At 42.3% G+C, this 17,916-nt stretch overlaps 1 protein-coding gene across 1 annotated transcript in view; it reads right to left on the bottom strand.

Annotated features, from left to right (window-relative positions):
• Positions 1-6,113: 6,113 nt before the first annotated feature.
• The window catches only part of LOC140118355 (chondroitin sulfate proteoglycan 4-like), a 32,317-nt gene continuing 20,514 nt past the window's right edge, over positions 6,114-17,916 (bottom strand). Inside the window, exons 4-10 of the mRNA XM_072136179.1 lie at positions 16,895-17,365; positions 15,528-15,704; positions 13,296-13,494; positions 11,853-11,984; positions 11,102-11,274; positions 8,500-8,683; positions 6,114-8,413 (exon numbers count right to left, since the gene is read on the bottom strand). Of these exons, the coding sequence (XP_071992280.1) occupies positions 6,372-8,413; positions 8,500-8,683; positions 11,102-11,274; positions 11,853-11,984; positions 13,296-13,494; positions 15,528-15,704; positions 16,895-17,365 (3,378 nt within the window). The 3' untranslated portion in view covers positions 6,114-6,371. The remainder of the gene's footprint in view (positions 8,414-8,499; positions 8,684-11,101; positions 11,275-11,852; positions 11,985-13,295; positions 13,495-15,527; positions 15,705-16,894; positions 17,366-17,916) is intronic.

Genomic DNA, 17,916 nt, shown 5'->3' with positions numbered 1-17,916 from the left:
GCGATCTATGCCCCTCTCTGTGGTGGCGCTGCCCTGGTCCCATGCCCACACTCACCTCTCCACGCTCCTGCTCCCGTCCTGCCTAGGCCGTGAGCGCGGCCCCGTTCCCTAGGGCGCTGGCAATCAGAAATTTAAAGGGCCAGCGCAACGCTGATTAGCGCTGCCCACTTCTGGGTTTTCCTTAAAGGCCGGCTGTTCCCATCATTCCCTGCCGGATCTTTGATCTCATAGCCTAAGAGAAAGCTTCCTTGCATTGTTCCCTGTGTTCCTGTACCTGCCCCTGACTTTGGAGTTTCATTTCAAGGAGCGATGGTTAAGAGAGAATCAATTATGAATTCTCAAGAATTGGAACACCGATAGGTGGCAGCCTCAAAGATTGTCACTCATAATGTTAAAGCAAAACTGTCACCAGGAATGTCATTTTTAGCTGGTGAAAGGTTCCAATTGCCTTTGTCCACATTCTGAATCATTTCAATACTTCAGTAGTCATTCAGTGCATTGAGCAGGCAGGGGAGGGGGGTGGTGTGGAGGAGAGAAAGAATGCATGAGGAGACTGAGACAGAGCAGTCACCAGCTAAAAATGACAGGTAGAGATGAGTGGAGCCGTACTTTTAGTTCGGGTGCATCCCACCCATCTTGCATACATTGCAGAATTGGCAGCCGTGCAGCCAATATGGCAAATTGAAATTGGCTGCACGGCCGCCACATGGCAATAGGTCCGGGTTGCATGCAAACCCTGGACACGAACTGAAAGTTGGATCCACTCATCTCCAATGATGGGTGAAAGGGTTGCTTTAAATTTAGTGAAAAAAATAAAATAAAATCGAACTAATGGATACTAAATGATTAAATATCCTTCATCAGAGTGTATATGGCATCGGTCTTACTTGCTTTAGAGTCATGAGGATTGTAGCCGATTGAGTGTTGTGAATCTGCTCTTATCTTGCAGTTTTTTGCTGGTAACCTAAACGGGATTGTTAGGGTAGGTTTTTTCCATAAACTATATAAATAACATGACAGATTGATGCTGTATCACGTGAGCTCATATAAGGAGAAAAAGAACTTGGAGTGAACTTCCTTTCCTCGCAGCCAGTTTATGCTGAGCTCATCAGTTTTTGTGGACGTCGTGTATGATCCAAACATCACAAGTTCTCCCCATCCCGATCTTCGCTCGTTTTATAAAAACTCAGGTACTTTTTAAAGGGGATTCAAAACGTGGATATGGATGCCACCTAGTGTTCACTATGGATAATGACACAGTAATTATTCTTTTACCAGATGTATGTAAATGTATAGATAATAGATGATCACAGCAGTCATATCACATAGATGAGAATGTGGTCATTTTTTGGCCGTCTGGTTAGAGGCAACCAGCAAGATTAGGGCAGATAATTCAATGCAATTATCTTCCCCTTGGCCCAGACATAATATGGTGTCCAAAGTTAAAGGGGTTGGCCAATTTACCTAAGTAAATGTGGCCAAACCCTTTAAGAAATGTACTTAAAATCATATCAAGTCTATATCGTGTTTTGCTATGAAGAAGAATTATTTTAGGTAAAGAAAAAGAAGAGTGAAACAGATATTGTTAAAAGGTATATATATATTTCATATAAACGCCAGGTCTGACAGATATAACACGATGGATACGGCCTTCAAAACAACGGCCATTTCCAGATCTTACTAATACTGAATAAATACATAAAAATAATACAAACATTACAAGTCTTACTGTATAAAAATTTGAGGGATACATTTCCAAAAATTCTCAAGAAAGTGACATTAAAAGTAGAAAAAAAGTGTAAAGAGGACAAGTTTCACCTCCGGTACTAGTAGTCTGTTGAGTAACTGAGGGTAATGCCACACATGGCGTTTTTGGTCCGTTTTTAAACATCCATTTTTGGCCGTTTACCATGCGTTTGGCTGCTTACAACCTGTTTATCTATTAACATAGTTTTTCCCAATTGGCTAAAAACAAACCAAAAACACCATGTGTGGCATCATTCTAAGGAAGTTAATGATGGGTAGATCATTTTCATGCCTTAAAGGGAACCTGTCACCACATATTCCCAAATACAGCTCGTGATAGTTAATAGGACTCTATGGGAACCGAACTGACAACTTTTTGACTAAACACCGTCTCCCTTTCATCCCCGTAAATTAACTTCATCTTAAACTCCCTAACATCAGAGAGGGCGTGTCCTGCTTGGCCGGCCCCTCCCATCTACTCCTCTCCATGTCCCATACTTCTTCTAAGCATGTCATGTCACCAGGGTGATGTCATCTAAGGTCCTTCACCCAGTTACATTTACAACATCTACCCCATGTATGTATCTGATCTCATGGCAGTATCATGGTATAGTATGGTATGGTATCACAGCAGCCTCCATAGACTTCTACTCCTCCCCATTTTACATGCTGTGATTTCATGTGATCAGATACATACATGGGGTAGATTGTGGAAATGTAACAGGACCTTAGATGACATCACACTGGTTACATGACATGTAGAGGCCAATGATGTAATACTCTGTCTCAGTGTTCCACATAGCAGCATGTCCTAGCAGTGAGACCCGTCAATCAGGAACACGAAGTCAGGGCAGTGCAAGTAACCACTGAATATGCAGGGCCTCATTGGACTTACATCAGGTGAGTTGCATATAAGTTTACAAACAGTTTTTATAACATTGCAGCCATGGAGAGGAACTATTTAGGGATAAGGGCAATGCTTTTTAATAATAGTTTTTAGGATGGGTTAATGTGCATGACAGGCTCTCTTTAAAGCATAACTTCACTTTTTCACTTTCTTAATATTGTGTACATAATGCCATTGTAAGTAATTTACTTATATATTCGATTATCAAAGTTTTCTTATTTTTTAAAACCAAAAAAAAAAAAAAAAAAAGCATGAAAATTTTGTAAATGAGCAGTGTTAGGGAACATCCGTACATTTGCGTGTACAATCTGCGCACAGGCAAATATCTGTCTCTGCTTCTAAGTGTGCCGCACGTATTCACTCTCATCTGTTTGCGTTTTATTCTAAAAAAAAAACGACCCTACCTATTCTACTATTATTTTTCTGTAAGCGTTAATTGTTACAACCCTGTGCCCTCTGCCTTCCCTATAGATAATAATGCACTTAGCAGATGAGGCAGGCTATGAAGCCTACCCATGTCTACAGCCCTGTGCCCTCTGCCTTCCCCTATAAATTAAAGGAAATCTACCACCAGGATGAAGGATTGTAAACCAAGCACACTGACATACTGGCGAGTGCCACCCTCAGGCAGGTTCAGTTATTTTAGCTTCTTAGGTACACGTAGTGTGTTCAAAATAATATAGCACTCACGGTGTGCACCACCTAATTGAATTATCTCAGAAAAGAAAAAAAGGGGGAGGGGGATTTGTAGGAGAAAGAAAAAGTTGTGAGTGTAATAAAAATTTACTTTTAATAATATATTAAAATCTAGAGTCTATTCTCATTTTTAATACTAATATCCTAACAAGCGTGGCATAAATTTAGTTGCCAAGCTGTTGCCCCAGCCACAAATAATATAGAATAACTCCTAGGGATGTGGATACAGGAGGGAGTCCCCTTATAATTTCTTTATTTCCTCCTGTAGAGTAATTGGAGCCCACGTGACTCCAAGACAGTGTAGTATGATTCTCTCTTGGTGAGAGATCTTAGAGGACCTTTATTGCTGCCCAGCGCGGCACCGCTGTGTGCATGTGTCGGCTGTTATGTGTGAGGGGATCGCGGTGGAGCGATACACCGCGTCTCCTCTGTATGTCACTGCACGGCTTGTCTAGTCTCAGGTTACATGCAAGCACGATACCGAGGCTGACAGTTAGGTCCTAGTGTGATCTTATACAGCGGTCCCACTACAAGTGAGTACCGCTATTGCATCTGTCCCTCTCGGCGAAACACGTGTCGGGACACAATCTATGCCCACAGCCACAACCCAGGGAGAGACTATTAGAGGGACAGATGCAATAGCGGTACTCACTTGTAGTGGGACCGCTGTATAAGATCACACTAGGACCTAACTGTCAGCCTCGGTATCGTGCTTGCATGTAACCTGAGACTAGACAAGCCGTGCAGTGACATACAGAGGAGACGCGGTGTATCGCTCCACCGCGATCCCCTCACACATAACAGCCGACACATGCACGCAGCGGTGCTGCACTGGGCAGCAATAGAGGTCCTCTAAGATCTCTCACCAAGAGAGAATCATACTGCACTGTCTTGGAGTCACACTACTGAATTAAAGTGGGCTCCAATTACTCTACAGGAGGGAATAAAGAAATCATAAAGGGGACTCCCACCTGTATCCACATCCCTAGGAGTTATTCTATATTATTTGTGGCTGGGGCAACAGCTTGGCAACTAAATTTATGCCACGCTTGTTAGGATATTAGTATTAAAAATGAGAATAGACTCTAGATTTTAATATATTAATAAAAGTTAATTTTTATTACACTCACAAATTTTAGCTTCTTAGGACCTTGTTTTTACAATAAAAAAACGTTCACAAATTATTCAAATAAACCTCAGGGGCTCCAGACTCTATAGATGTCAATGGAGCTTGAAGCCCCAAAGGCTCATCTGCATAATTTTTAAAACCTCTTTTTCTTTAAAACAAAGGCATACAAAGTTACAAGAAGAGCAGTTCCTGCCAGAGGGGGCACACACCAGTATGTCAGTGTGCTTGGTTTACAGTCCTTCATCCTGGTGGTAGATGTCCTTTAATGGTTTACTTAGAAGCTGCCAGAAATGCAAAAGGCACAGAGCTGTAGTGATGAACACTGACAGCCAAATACTAGCTACACAAAGTGGACAGGGGGGGCCGGGTAGCCTGTCCAAGACAACTGATCTGTGCCCTCTGCGTAATGATTGAGCTGTTAGGTGGCAAGTCCAGTTACTCCCTATCCATTATCAGATACCCGAATGCAGTTTTTTAAAATAAAAATACGCAAAATTCTTTAATAAAATAATTTAGGGAAATACGGTACTTAAAAGGTACTTAAAGTCCAAATTTGTGGTTGTGTTTGGAAAATGCTGTGAATGGATTAATTACGGGGAGCCAAAACAAACCCCTGGGGTTCAGACTTTCCCATGACGCCACTGTTTAATAAAATGAAATAGCACAGAATAGTCATATCTCAACACGTTTACAGGTGGATGTATATTCACATCACCATTACTGGCCTGTGCTGAACGAAGAGGACGAGCAATCATCTTGGTAACCTAAAAGGCAAAACCATTCCCCATATTCAACTTTTCTGTGAACCGTTTCCTAAAAATAAATTTAGGCGGAGTACCTCTTTATGGAAAAAAACATCAGTAGTCTGCACATAAAGTATAAGGGAGGTAGGTATAATGGGGCAAATTTATCAAGCTGTCTGAAAGTCAGAATATTTCTAGTTGCCCATGGCAACCAATCACAGCTCCCCTTTAAAATATTCATGGGAACTGGTAAAATGAAAGCTGAGCTGTGATTGGTTGCCATGGGCAACTAGAAATATTCTGACTTTCAGACAGCTTGATAAATCTGCCCCAATGTCTTATAGGATATGGACTTGTTGCAGTAAGTCTTTATTAAGTTTCCAATGGCTGCTGTAGAGTCTGTGCAGCCTCTATGCATAGCCGACTGTCCTGCTGATTCTGCCATGTCTCGTTTTGACAGAGAAGAAAGCACCCATGACCCACCAGGGGTGGGAAGAGACAATCACGTCATCCTCACAGTTAGTGACAGCAGAAGAAGGAAGAAATCCCTCATGGGCTATAGATGGAGAAAGCGGTAGAGATATCGAATTGTGCTTGTGCACACGAACTATAAAAATCAGCATCATCTTGGCTACACATCATCATGAATTTCTGGATGGGACCTGCCCACAAGATAAAGGTCTGAAAACCTAAACTCAAAGAAACAACTACCATATTTTTCGGACTATAAGAAGCACAAAAAATCCTTTGATTTTCTCTGAAATCAAAGGTGCGCCTTATAGTCCAATGCGCCTTATATATGAACCGTACTTACAGACAACAGCTGCCTTGAACTGTGCACAGGTCTGCCACCTGCTGGTCATTTATCATTATAATCCGGTGCGCCTTATAATCCGGTGCGCCTTATATATGAACCTAGACTTTTTATCAGGCATTTATTGATGGTGCGCCTTATAATCTGGTGTGCCTTATAGTCCGAAAAAAACTGTAATATTTCTAAAATATAAAACTTTTCTTACATGCCAGAGATGTCCATAGCCTTTAAGAAACTATTCGAGCATATCTTCTTCCTAGTATATAATAAGGCACAATAAATAGCAAAAATACACATATTTATAAAATATGTTTTCTGCACTGACTATTGAGCTTTCTATACCCAGTACTGATTGTTTTTGAGGGTTGGATTTGTCTTACGGCAATGATCACTCATGTCAGGATCCATCTGCAGCCAAGAGTTCTGTTGAGTGGCGACTCCCAAAGAGGGAGCGGAGTTTGTACGAAAGTGGTCATGTTTGGACGGCAATAACGGGCTTACAGAACAGTAGTCATTTGTTTTTTGTAGAGGGGTCACTGTCACAGTCGGCATAGTGGCACAACGCTCTGTATACGGGGAGGGTACCTGAGGCACCATGCTATAGGAATGGCTTCTAACATGTGGTGGAGCCTTCTTTGCCTTCCGTTTCCGGAGAAAGAACCAGACTATAAGGATGATAGCAAGAAGGAGGATGGCGAGAACTACCAGTGGAATAATGATAGAGAGAGGACTGCTTTGACTAAGTTCAGCTTTTGGAGTACCTGTTAACACTTTAATGGTAGAGTCTCGAATGGAACGTGTGGTTGGCACTGTAACCACAGATGTGACAGGTTCTTCGAATTTTTGGTTTCCCCAACGATTACGGTTACCAAACCTCTTTATAGGAACTTCTGTATGGTTCCTATTTAGCCAATGATTTGTTGTCCTTCTCTCATAACCCAGGGTGGTATTCAAGGAAGCATGGGGGCTGACTGAAGGACCACCGGAAGCAGTGGTTGATTCTACAATCAATGGTTCGTATGGAACAACAGAATATGTGAAATATCCCAATGCGGGTGGCACCCCATGTGCTCTGAGCTCAAAGACAAAGGAATCATTCAACATTTCCTGGTCTGTGATGTTGACATCTACATACATAGATATCTGTCCTGTATCAACGTCACTTTGTTTGAACATCTCAATTTCTGCATAGGAATCTTTTTTCAGCATTTTCCTCTGTATTTTTCCATACAATGGCAGATTCAGTATCTGGAATTCTGGGTCACTGTTGGTCAGATTTCCAAGTTCAGTTGCATCTAAATCCATGGTCTTTAAAGTATATATCAAACCCGTAGGGATTCTTAAATTAGGTCCAATTTTGACTAGTGGCTCCACTGTGATGTTCACACTATGTCCAGTGAGGTTTGTTTCTGTAGTGAAGATCATTATCTCAAACGTATCTTCAGACATGGTGAAGTTCTCAATGTGGTATGTTACTTTCCCTGTGTCTACATCGGCTTGGTCAAACTTTGTCACAGGACTACCATCAATCATGAAAATGCCAAACCTAGGAGGCAACGATACCTCATAACTGATGACCGTACTCTTTCCATCTGTTGTTGCTGCCAAATTAGTATTCGAGAGGGTCAAAAAGGTTTGTCCTTGTAGAAGGATCAGACTGGTTTTATTAACCATGGTGATGGAGACAGGTATCACATCCAGGTTAAAGAGTTTATATAGGGGTTTATGTTTACCGTCAGAGACGCTGAAATAAAAAACTCCAGAATTTGAGCTTCCATCTTGTAGAAACCACAAGTCCCCATTATTTATATCTGCCTGGGTAAAAGCCTGGACAGAAGCATTTGGATTGTCAGATTTTGCCAGGTAGCCATTGTTTGGCATGCTAATAACAGTGTATTTTATATCTTCAGGAGGATTATCTGGATCTTCAACGTTCAGGTTTTCTGGACTCAAGGCCATCGTTCTCCCTTGAAGCACTTTCAGACCAGGTCGCTTTGTCTTCAGCTCTGGAGCTTGGTCATTAACCAGAATGACAGTAACATTGAAGACCTCTTCTATGACGTCTATGTCTGGCTTCACTGCCGATTTACTTTTTAAATTTAGCCACGTTGCAAAAGTGAAGTCATCGGTGGGCGCCTCTGCTCCATTATGTACGTACGTAATCCCAAATTTATTGATGATGTACTGAGAGAAGTTTGGTTTTTCTTTTGTAATGTTCCGGTCTCCTACTACGATCACACCGTGTCTGGGCAAAGAGGTCACCTGGAACCAGACTTCATAGAAGGAACGTTGCGATTCGGGCAGTCTCGCTAGAAGATTTGAACCATCCAACTTTGATTTGTCTATTTGCACTTTCCCTCCTTCTAGTACTGAGGCACCTGGTCATAAGGCGAGATGAAACAAAATTACAAATACATTGAGCAAATTGTGCAACTACAAACCATTGGATTAAAGTCGTCTTTACCTGTATTGGCGATAAGGCGAGTGTTTCTGCTGGGATCATTGACCTCATAGGATATTGTGATAAGAAAAACTTGCATTACTAGAACAGCCGGAGGAGAGGACACTGTGAAGGTGAAGGAGTCCTGCATGCTCCAGACCAAGGCCTCTGTATCACTGTGCTCATACAGGATAGCTCCCTCATCAATCTGCATAAGACAAGACCAAACATCATATGAATCATACAGTATAGGTTTATATAGTGTTTATGAATAATTGAGACTATTACTAGGTCTTTTCTCTTTATGTTATGTTCATGTAGCCAATTTCCACTATACACAATTACGACATGCCTTCAGGGCCCAGTTCGGTTCCCTCAGCCTGGCAGTGAGATTCTCCAAACTAGAAACTTTGATGAACATCCCGGATCTCCCTAAGCCACGCACCCAGTTTTTGTTCCTGCTACAGGAACAAAATAAAACAGACCATTTGATAGGGCCCTCAAATTTTGGAGGTGTGATATCCCTGACATGTCGGATGAGGACTGGAGGGAGGTTGGATTATCCCATTTCACATCTGTGGTGAGTGTGAGGGACTTCCCAATCCAGTCCAAATTTCTCCGCCGAAAGTATTTCACCCGTGGGTTAATGCCCAATGAACTATGTTTCCGTTGTCAGGCTGAAGCTGGTTTCTTCTTGCACTGTGTGTGGACTTGCCCTAAGATCCATATTTTCTGGTCTGAAGTGCTGGAATTCCCAAATCAGCATTTTGAATTCCCGCACCTAATGTCCCGCTTTGTATGTCTTCTTGGCGTTATGAACGAGGTGATCAATGGCCACTACGATAAAATCTTTTTCAGCTTCACCCTATACCAGTGATGGCGAACCTTTTAGCGACCGAGTGCCCAAACTGCAACAGCACACCCTCATTTATCGCAAGATGCCAACCAAAAATTAAAGCAGTAACATATTGCTCCCTGTCCTTCAACAATGTTCAATCATACTGGCCTCCTGCGGACACCAACACAGTAGAAAGAAGGAAAATTTGCATTGTAGCTTCTTTCCAGTGCCCCTCTGTACACAGAGAATCATGGGGCCGGCAGGAAGTCCTTCAGAGATAATTTGGCCCTGTCTACACATTCTCCCTCTTCCTACAGTCCCAAGTAGTGAAGTAAGTATAATTCCTGTCTGGTGTTCTGGGGTGATGGCCCAGGTGCCCACAGAAAGGGCTCGGAATGCCGCCTCTGGCACCCATGCCATAGGTTCGCCGCCACTGCCCTATACTATGAACGGCAAGTGGTGATGATGTCATGGAAGGACCAGGACCGCCCCCAAAACGGTGAATACTACCAGAAGTTTGAGCGCATCTGGTCCAGATGGTGTGTGATTCTCTATACAGCTTTATAAATCTCTCTGGTTTTTGTCTATTACCATAAGGAAGGAGAATGAATACATTGGTATATGTGTGTGTGAGTGTCTGATGGTCAAAGTGTCAAAGCTAATTCATGTTTCAGCGGGTGGACTGGCTACAATATCTTGTTTCCCTTCTTGAAGCTTGTACAATATACCACATGTAATGTATCCTGACTGTTACTTCTTGAAGACAATTGCTACTTCTGATTTATAGCCAGCAATCTTGTTATTCAGTTTTGTTTATTGTACTTGTACAAAAATTTTGAAAAACTTGCAAAAATAAAAAAAAAACCTAAAATAAAATGTAATGTTCATGTAATTAAAAATGATACAGATTTCCAATATACTTTCTGTATCAATTCCTCATGGTATTCTTGGCTTTCTGTCATTCTATTGGAAGCTTCAAAAAGAAACCTGTCATGTGATATCACACAGGTGCACAGCTCATTATATCCCTGGTCATGTGATGTCACACAGGTGCACAGTTTGTTATATCCCTGGTCATGTGATGTCACACAGGTGCACAGCTCGTTATATCCCTGGTCTTGTGATGTCACACAGCTGGCGGGAAGTTATAGCCCTAGCCATGTGATGTCACACCGATGCACAGCTTGTTATAACAGAGAGAAATCAGAGCTGTGTGATATAATGAGCCGTGTACCTGTGTGACATCACATGACCAGGAGTATAAGGAGCCGTGCACCTGTGTGACATCACATGACCAGGAGTATAAGGAGCCGTGCACCTGTGTGACATCACATGACCAGGAGTATAAGGAGCCGTGCACCTGTGTGACATCACATGACCAGGAGTATAAGGAGCCGTGCACCTGTGTGATGTCACATGACCAGGAGTATAAGGAGCCGTGCACCTGTGTGACGTCACATGACCAGGTTCAGATTTCAATTAACTCAAAGTAAACAATCTTCCTATAGAATAACAGAAAGTGGAGATCTAAAAAAAGAACTGCAAAGAATTAATACAGAAAGTATATTGGAAAACTGTATAACTTTTATTTGCTAAAATGAGAGAACCTATCGAAAACCTATCCTGTTACAGACTACTAATGCCCGACCTGTAAGTATAAATGGTTAAAATCACCACTACTCAAGTAGTAGTTTTCCCTTTGAGGATGACAATTCCATTGGAAGGTAATCATATCTCATTCTTGAGAGGTTCCCCACAGTGAATTGTAATAAACCATCTACTATTTACCATCTGTTGTGTGAAGCTGGACGTCTCCTCAGTAGTATTTTCATGAACAATCTTTAAGACTCTTCCATGTTTCGGAGAAACTGTGATGTCAAACGTGATTGATCGATTGTTAGAATTGTTTTCATCGTTAGTTATAGCTTTTAATACATCAGAAGATATCGGTCTTCTCATTCCTAGAGAGAAATGACAAAAGCAAATCATATATATAGTTCTATAATCACCATTTATCACCCACATATTGTATGTCCTACAAGAAAAAATGATCAACGAGCAGCTACAACTAATTTCTAAAATGTAAGCAGACTATTGCAGGCTACATAGATACAGGGAATCCATGTATTTGTTGGCAGCATGTTATAGAGCAGATGCAGCAGAGCTGTTTGAACACAATGGGGCTTATTTACTAAGGGTTGTGGTTTGCACTTTCAAGTGGGCTGCTAACCAGTTTCGGGATTTGCGCAGCTTTGACAGGTATTCAACAGGGGGTTTGCGCTGGGATTGTGTCGAAGAAGAAGGTGAGCTATGGCGGACCTGAGCAGGGAAACGACACATGCAGGATATCGGGCGCATGATCTTAGTGAATCGCGGCACAGTGCATTATACATGGACAATGCGCTTTCGGTGAAGTCCTCGGACAGGGTAAATAAATCTCCTCCAATTTGTTGGCATGTTATAGAGCAGGGGGACTGAAAAGTTTTACAAAGGGGCGTTCTTATGTGAGATATAATATTAGCAGAGAACCACTTCATACCTGGAAAAACACCCAGCCCTTTATTCACTTCCATGTTGATGACCAGTGTCCTTGCCGTGATGCTGAAAATTTGTCTCGGAGCAAAGTTCAGACCGTCTGTAACCTGGAAGTTGAAACCTCCAGACATTGCACCTACAGAAATAAAGCATTGATTAAGATAAATAGTATCTAATTAGTCACTAAACAAATTTCTTCTAAGTCAGCAGCTTTTTAATAAAATGTCCAATATTTTCTACCTCGTTTTTTTGGATCGTTTTTGAAACGTTCACGAATGACCAATGTTTATCTTAAAGGATGGTTTCACTCGACCAAGTTCTGTCAATCAAATACAAAATGTATGTCGGCCATATTTCCCATAGTTGGACACTGCGAAGATCCAAGACTTAAAGCATCACAGTCAACCATGTTAACGTGCGTCACTGCCTCCTTGTAGAACAATGTCCTATAATGTAATCTAGTTTCCAATATGGGACATAGACCCAAGGGGAGGTGGACATTTACAACATCATAGAAAACTATGCTTCAATTCTGTGAGATGGGGCCCACCACCCTACTTTAGGGCAGAGGCTGAACACAGCTATCAGTATTCCACATAAGGCTCCTTTCATACAAATGTATATGGCGACTGTATGGTAGCTCCAAGAATGGCAGCTAGCATACGGCTGCCATAGGTGTGCATTGTGTACAGCACGGTACGGTGAGAACACATGTACCTATGGACGGCAGCATGCCTCCCTATGGAGAAGGGAGGGGTGAGAAGTGCTCACACCACCACCTGAACATAGGCTATGCACGGGTCCCTGGCTGGGTGTAGCCAGGGGCGTAACTACAGCGGTAGCAGCCGCTATGGGGCCCGCAGTGTCAGGGGGCCCTGTCATCCGACCTGATGTATATATGGTGTCTGTATACACTGTATGTGAGTATGTTGCATATGGCACTGATTGTATGTATGTGTATATGCACGAGTGTATTTATATGTGATTGTAACTCGCACGTGTGAGTATACTAATATGTATATTTTTGAAGTGGGAAGGGGGGCCCCACGCAGAAGCCTGCTAGGGGGCCCGGTCTCTCCTAATTATGCCACTGGGTGTAGCCTAGGTTCCTGTAAAAGAAGAAGCCAAATACCGGTGAATGTTCCATAGAAGACACAAATTCTTTACTAGTTCATACCACTTTCTTTTGGATACATACAAGAAATCCCTTAAAAGACTGTAATTAAAACCATTCAACAAACATATATTTTTTTTGCAATTAAAATTTTCGGATCTGATTAGGAGGCTGTTCCTTCCGCATGAGCCATTGTCAACAGCTTTTACAGCAGCCACATGGACCAGAGGCAGATCTATTCAAGAGGAAACTCACTGAGGTCTATGGGAGAGACTTGTACCCTATGGAGAGGTTAATATTGTCAAATGGACAGTGAATGTCATCATGACTTACCAGTGTGAACAAACACCAAGTGACCCTCATTTATGTGATGCTGAGTAAAATTCAGAATGCTTTTGTCAGGATGGGTCTTGAGAGCTAGATGACCATTGCTTGGTGGTGTAATAGAGAACACAAGTTCCTCAGGGGAGGAGTCCTTGTCATCAGCAGACAGATCATTGGTGGTTACTTCAGTTACAGAGCCAACCCACACCTAGAAGACAGAATACACATTTCTCACTACCACTCAGTCACTATTATTAATTATCCTGTATAATTATTAAATTGTCACTAATTTTTTAACAAACTTTGTATAAAGAAATCATCCTAATATACTACTTGTAAAATAACGAATACATACCCGTATATACTCGAGTATAAGCCGACCCGAGTATAAGCCGAAACCCCTAATTTCAACACAAAAAACTGGGAAAACCTATTGACTTGAGTATAAGCCGAGGGTGGGAAATGCATTGGTTACGGCCTCCCAGTATATAGTCTGCCAGCCCCTGGAGCATACAGCCTGCCCAGCCCCTGGAGCATACAGCCTGCCCAGCCCCTGGAGCATACAGCCTGCCCAGCCCCTGGAGCATACAGCCTGCCCAACCCCTGGAGCATACAGCCTGCCCAACCCCTGGAGCATACAGCCTGCCCAACCCCTGGAGCATACAGCCTGCCCAACCCCTGAAGCATACAGCCTGCCCAGCCCCTGTAGTAGGAAAACAAAAATAACACTGTACTCATCTTTACGACGTCCCCCATAGGTCCTCTTCTGTCTCAGACTGTCTCAGACAGAAGAGGACCTACAGCTGATGTCAGAAAGGTGAGTTTTGACTTTATTTTTTTTAGTTGACTCGAGTATAAGCCGAGTTAGGGTTTTTTGAGCACAAGTTTTGTGTTGAAAAACTAGGCTTATACTCGAGTATATAAGGTATTCTAAAATCAGAGATAAATCAGGGTTGAGACTTAAAATCTATTAGATTACATAGAGGTCTGATTTAGTCCCATCAGTGCAGGTCAGTACTTCTCTATAATGTCCTACATGATCCAGCTGATGGTTCTGAGGGAGTTACGGAGCAGATTCTCCTCTACATGCTTGTAGTGCAGTGTATGGGAGACATCATAGCATCTAGTCTCCAGCAACCAGCTGAAAGATAACTTAGAAATGGATCTAGAGCCTACAATGGTAAAAAATTGCTAAAAATTCAAGTTATAAGGCCTCATGTGCACCCAGCTGTAACCTGGGTGTAGCACATGGACAGGTGAGGAAGGGCGGGGAATGAGCGCTCCTCGCGCCTCCCATCTCCATTGACAGCTGAGCGACCATACAATAAAGACGGCAAAATAAAGGATATTTCCTATATTTTCCAGTGCGACCACCCGGCTCGGTCACGGTACAGTAAAACATTTGGGGAGGGAGGGTCATTTATTTTTATTTCTTTTTTTTAGACATTTTTTGGCGTATTGCAACTTTTGCGCCTTTTTGGGAAAATTTTAAATGTCCGCCGGACATGTTTTTCATCAGTAGGACACATTTATATTCTTTTCCAGATGTGCTAAATGTCGCAAATGACATTAATCAATTCAAATTGTCTAACATTTGCGTCATTTTTTTTCCGCAAAAACCGTACTCAAGGAAAACCTCGAAAAATGGAAATAAGTGACATTTTTGAGACATTTATAACAAAAGTCTCAACAAGAGCTCGGAAAGAAAAACCCCATTTAACGCAAGGAAAAAAAATTAGATTTAAATTACCAAAGAACTAGACGGAAAAAAGACAAAAATAAGGCAAAACAAACAGACATCAGATAAATGACCCACATTGTGTGCTCACAGCACCGAGACCGGATGCCATAGACCTCAATGGGGTCCATGATACTGTTGCAATTTGTGTGGCTGTATCACCATCCCCCATGCGGTCATGTGAATGGGGCCTAAGTCATATAAGGTCCACAAATCATGTTATTACATAAATATACAGTATACACATTATAGTATTGATTTATGTCAAGGTTGTACAAAGGTTAGGTACACCTTAATCTAAACATACACTGATGTTCTGTGTTATCAGTAACGTCAGGCAGAATAGAACAGGACTGGACATTTCTTGACTTGTTTGAGGATTCTAGACTATGACTGGTATGACTCTCAGTGCCCCTTTACCCCATACAGACTTTGCAGGGCTTTTCCCTGGCATAAACAGGCACATCATGTTTTATAAAAAATAAAAACAAAACTATTCTTACCCGGAAAATCTTATTAACGGTTATAACTGGGAACTCATCATTCACAGGAGCGATGGTGACATACACAGACTGTGGGAGACTCTCCTTGGAGAGCTCAGTACTATTCACAATGATGGTAAAGTTGTCCTGCGAGGTCTCGCTGTCGTCGTGGACATAATAAATCAGTTCTTGTTCCACCTTGGATGGGAAATATACATTACATAACATCAAAACATTAACATTCAAATTTACTAAAAGCAAAGAGAATGGGGCACATTTACTTACCCGATTCACTAACCTTGTGCGCCGGAGTTCCTGCATCCGTCGCGACTGCGCCGAGCTCTACTGGAGTTCACCTGCTTCTTCCTGGTGCATGTGAGTGCTTGATCTTGCGACACAAATCCTTTTTTAAATTCTGCAGTTTGTCCGAATCCGTCGGGTTGTCCTATGCCCCCCCCCCCCCGATTTCTGTTGCATGCAAGCCAGCGCCGATGTGCCACAATCCGATCGCGTGCGCCAAAAACCCAGGGCAATTCGGCGCAAAACGGTAATATTCGGGAAACCCGATGAAAGTGCGCCGTTCGGACCCTTAGTAAATGTGCCCCAATATATATATGTCTCCAACCTATTTTATATGGTACAGCTCATCTTGATTTAAGGCTCTGTCCCGCACAATTATCCCCCACAATGTCTCCCTTCTCTTTCACGGATCTGCAATCTACATTAAAACTCTCAAAGCTGGCCTTAAAATCTCCCATCAAGATAAAGCATGATAAACCAGGGACACTTGACTGTAGTTATCTTCTTATATGGCCTTCTTCCTTCAAAAATCAACATTTAAAATTATACTAATGAGCTACAAAGGCTATGGGTGTGTTACAGAAGCCCATGCTGCAGCAGCATGTCTCAGTCTCACCCTTCGCCTGCACTTCCTGTAAGCTAGGTAGCAGTTAGAACACAATGGGAGGGGAATATGCTCCTCAGTGTAACAGCTCGGGAATCTGCTGAGTGGAGGGGTTTGGTTAACATGTACTTAGTCTTCCTGCCTCATAAGCATAAAAGTTGATTTTAGAAAGAAGGAGGCCACGGATAACAAATATAAGATGACCACAGTCCCGGTGCCTGGATCTATGAGTAATGTCCCTGGTTTATCAGGGTTGATTCTGATGCTGGTTTTTTAATGACCAAACACCCTATGGGCAGGTTTGGGAACAGATTTAATCAACAGAAAAACCTTTCTCCCCCACTTTAGCTGTTTGATCTCAAACTATTGACTGCATTATAAAGTCATATCCCAGCTCCTCTCCACTTCTCATCTTACTACCTGTATTAGTGACCCCATTCCTCATTACTCATACATGAAATAATAAATGCAGTTTGTGGTTTACCTGTTTCTTGGTAAATCTTGAAAGCTTTACCCCGGGGAACCTTGTGTTTTCCACATAGCCATTTTTGGGTTCATCCAGAAGAACAAACTGAAAATTGAGATCTTGGAAGTGTTTGTTTGGGACGCGCAGGTAATCCTGGGTCAAGGCTTTGGATGCTCCTTCCCTCACAGTAATGTTCTGGATCTCCAGGGGAATAAGGATTGGAATGATATCGATAGACATGGTCATCGCACTGATCTCTCGAACACCATTTGTGACGTCTAATGTGAAGTTGTCCTGTACTTGGCCGGCCGCAGTCTGCACGTACTGAATGTTTCCTTGGTTGATGTCCTGCTGTGTAAATGTTGTAATGGATTTTGGATCATCAGGAAAATAGCCTTTGGTAGATTCAAATCTACGGAGGAATCCATGGGATGGATGTGTCACTACACTGAACACAATCTCGCTGGGTGTGTTATCTTCATGGACAACCTGAAATGAGAGTAAATAAGCAGATGGACTCAATACCAAGATAGATCTTCTGGTATTCTGCACATTGACAAAATACTACTAGGCTTCATAACCAAGGGGGTTGTCCATGGCGGCCCAATTACTAAAAAGTGACACTGTTAAAAGCAGGAGCAATTTTACCTATGATAAATGACAGATAGGGACACTACTACCTGTGGGAATGTATTAACAGCCAACATAGAGTCACTTATAACTATTGGGGCTACTATTCTTAAAAGGGAACCTGTCACCAGGGACCTCATTTTCACTAAAGACAGATTGCAAAAGCCCCTAACACCTGCAGTGCAAATATGCCTTTTATAAGCATTTTCATTACAATATAATTGTGTGTTATAACTTACTCTTGCATCCTGACAAAATCCTGGGGTAGTCACAAGGGGTTGGGCTTTGGTTTGAAAGGCATTTCAAAAAACAACATGTGACCTGTTTGAGCTGCAGGCTGTCTCCATGTTTGTGCTCCTGTACAGCTTGTCCCTCCCCCATTGATGTCAGGTTGACCAGGCTGTGACCTA

This window comes from Engystomops pustulosus, chromosome 1 (genome assembly GCF_040894005.1).
Source record: "Engystomops pustulosus chromosome 1, aEngPut4.maternal, whole genome shotgun sequence".
Taxonomy (NCBI): Eukaryota; Metazoa; Chordata; class Amphibia; order Anura; family Leptodactylidae; genus Engystomops; species Engystomops pustulosus.
The sequence above is the reverse complement of the archived record's forward strand: the minus strand, read 5'-3'. Positions and strand labels throughout refer to the sequence as shown.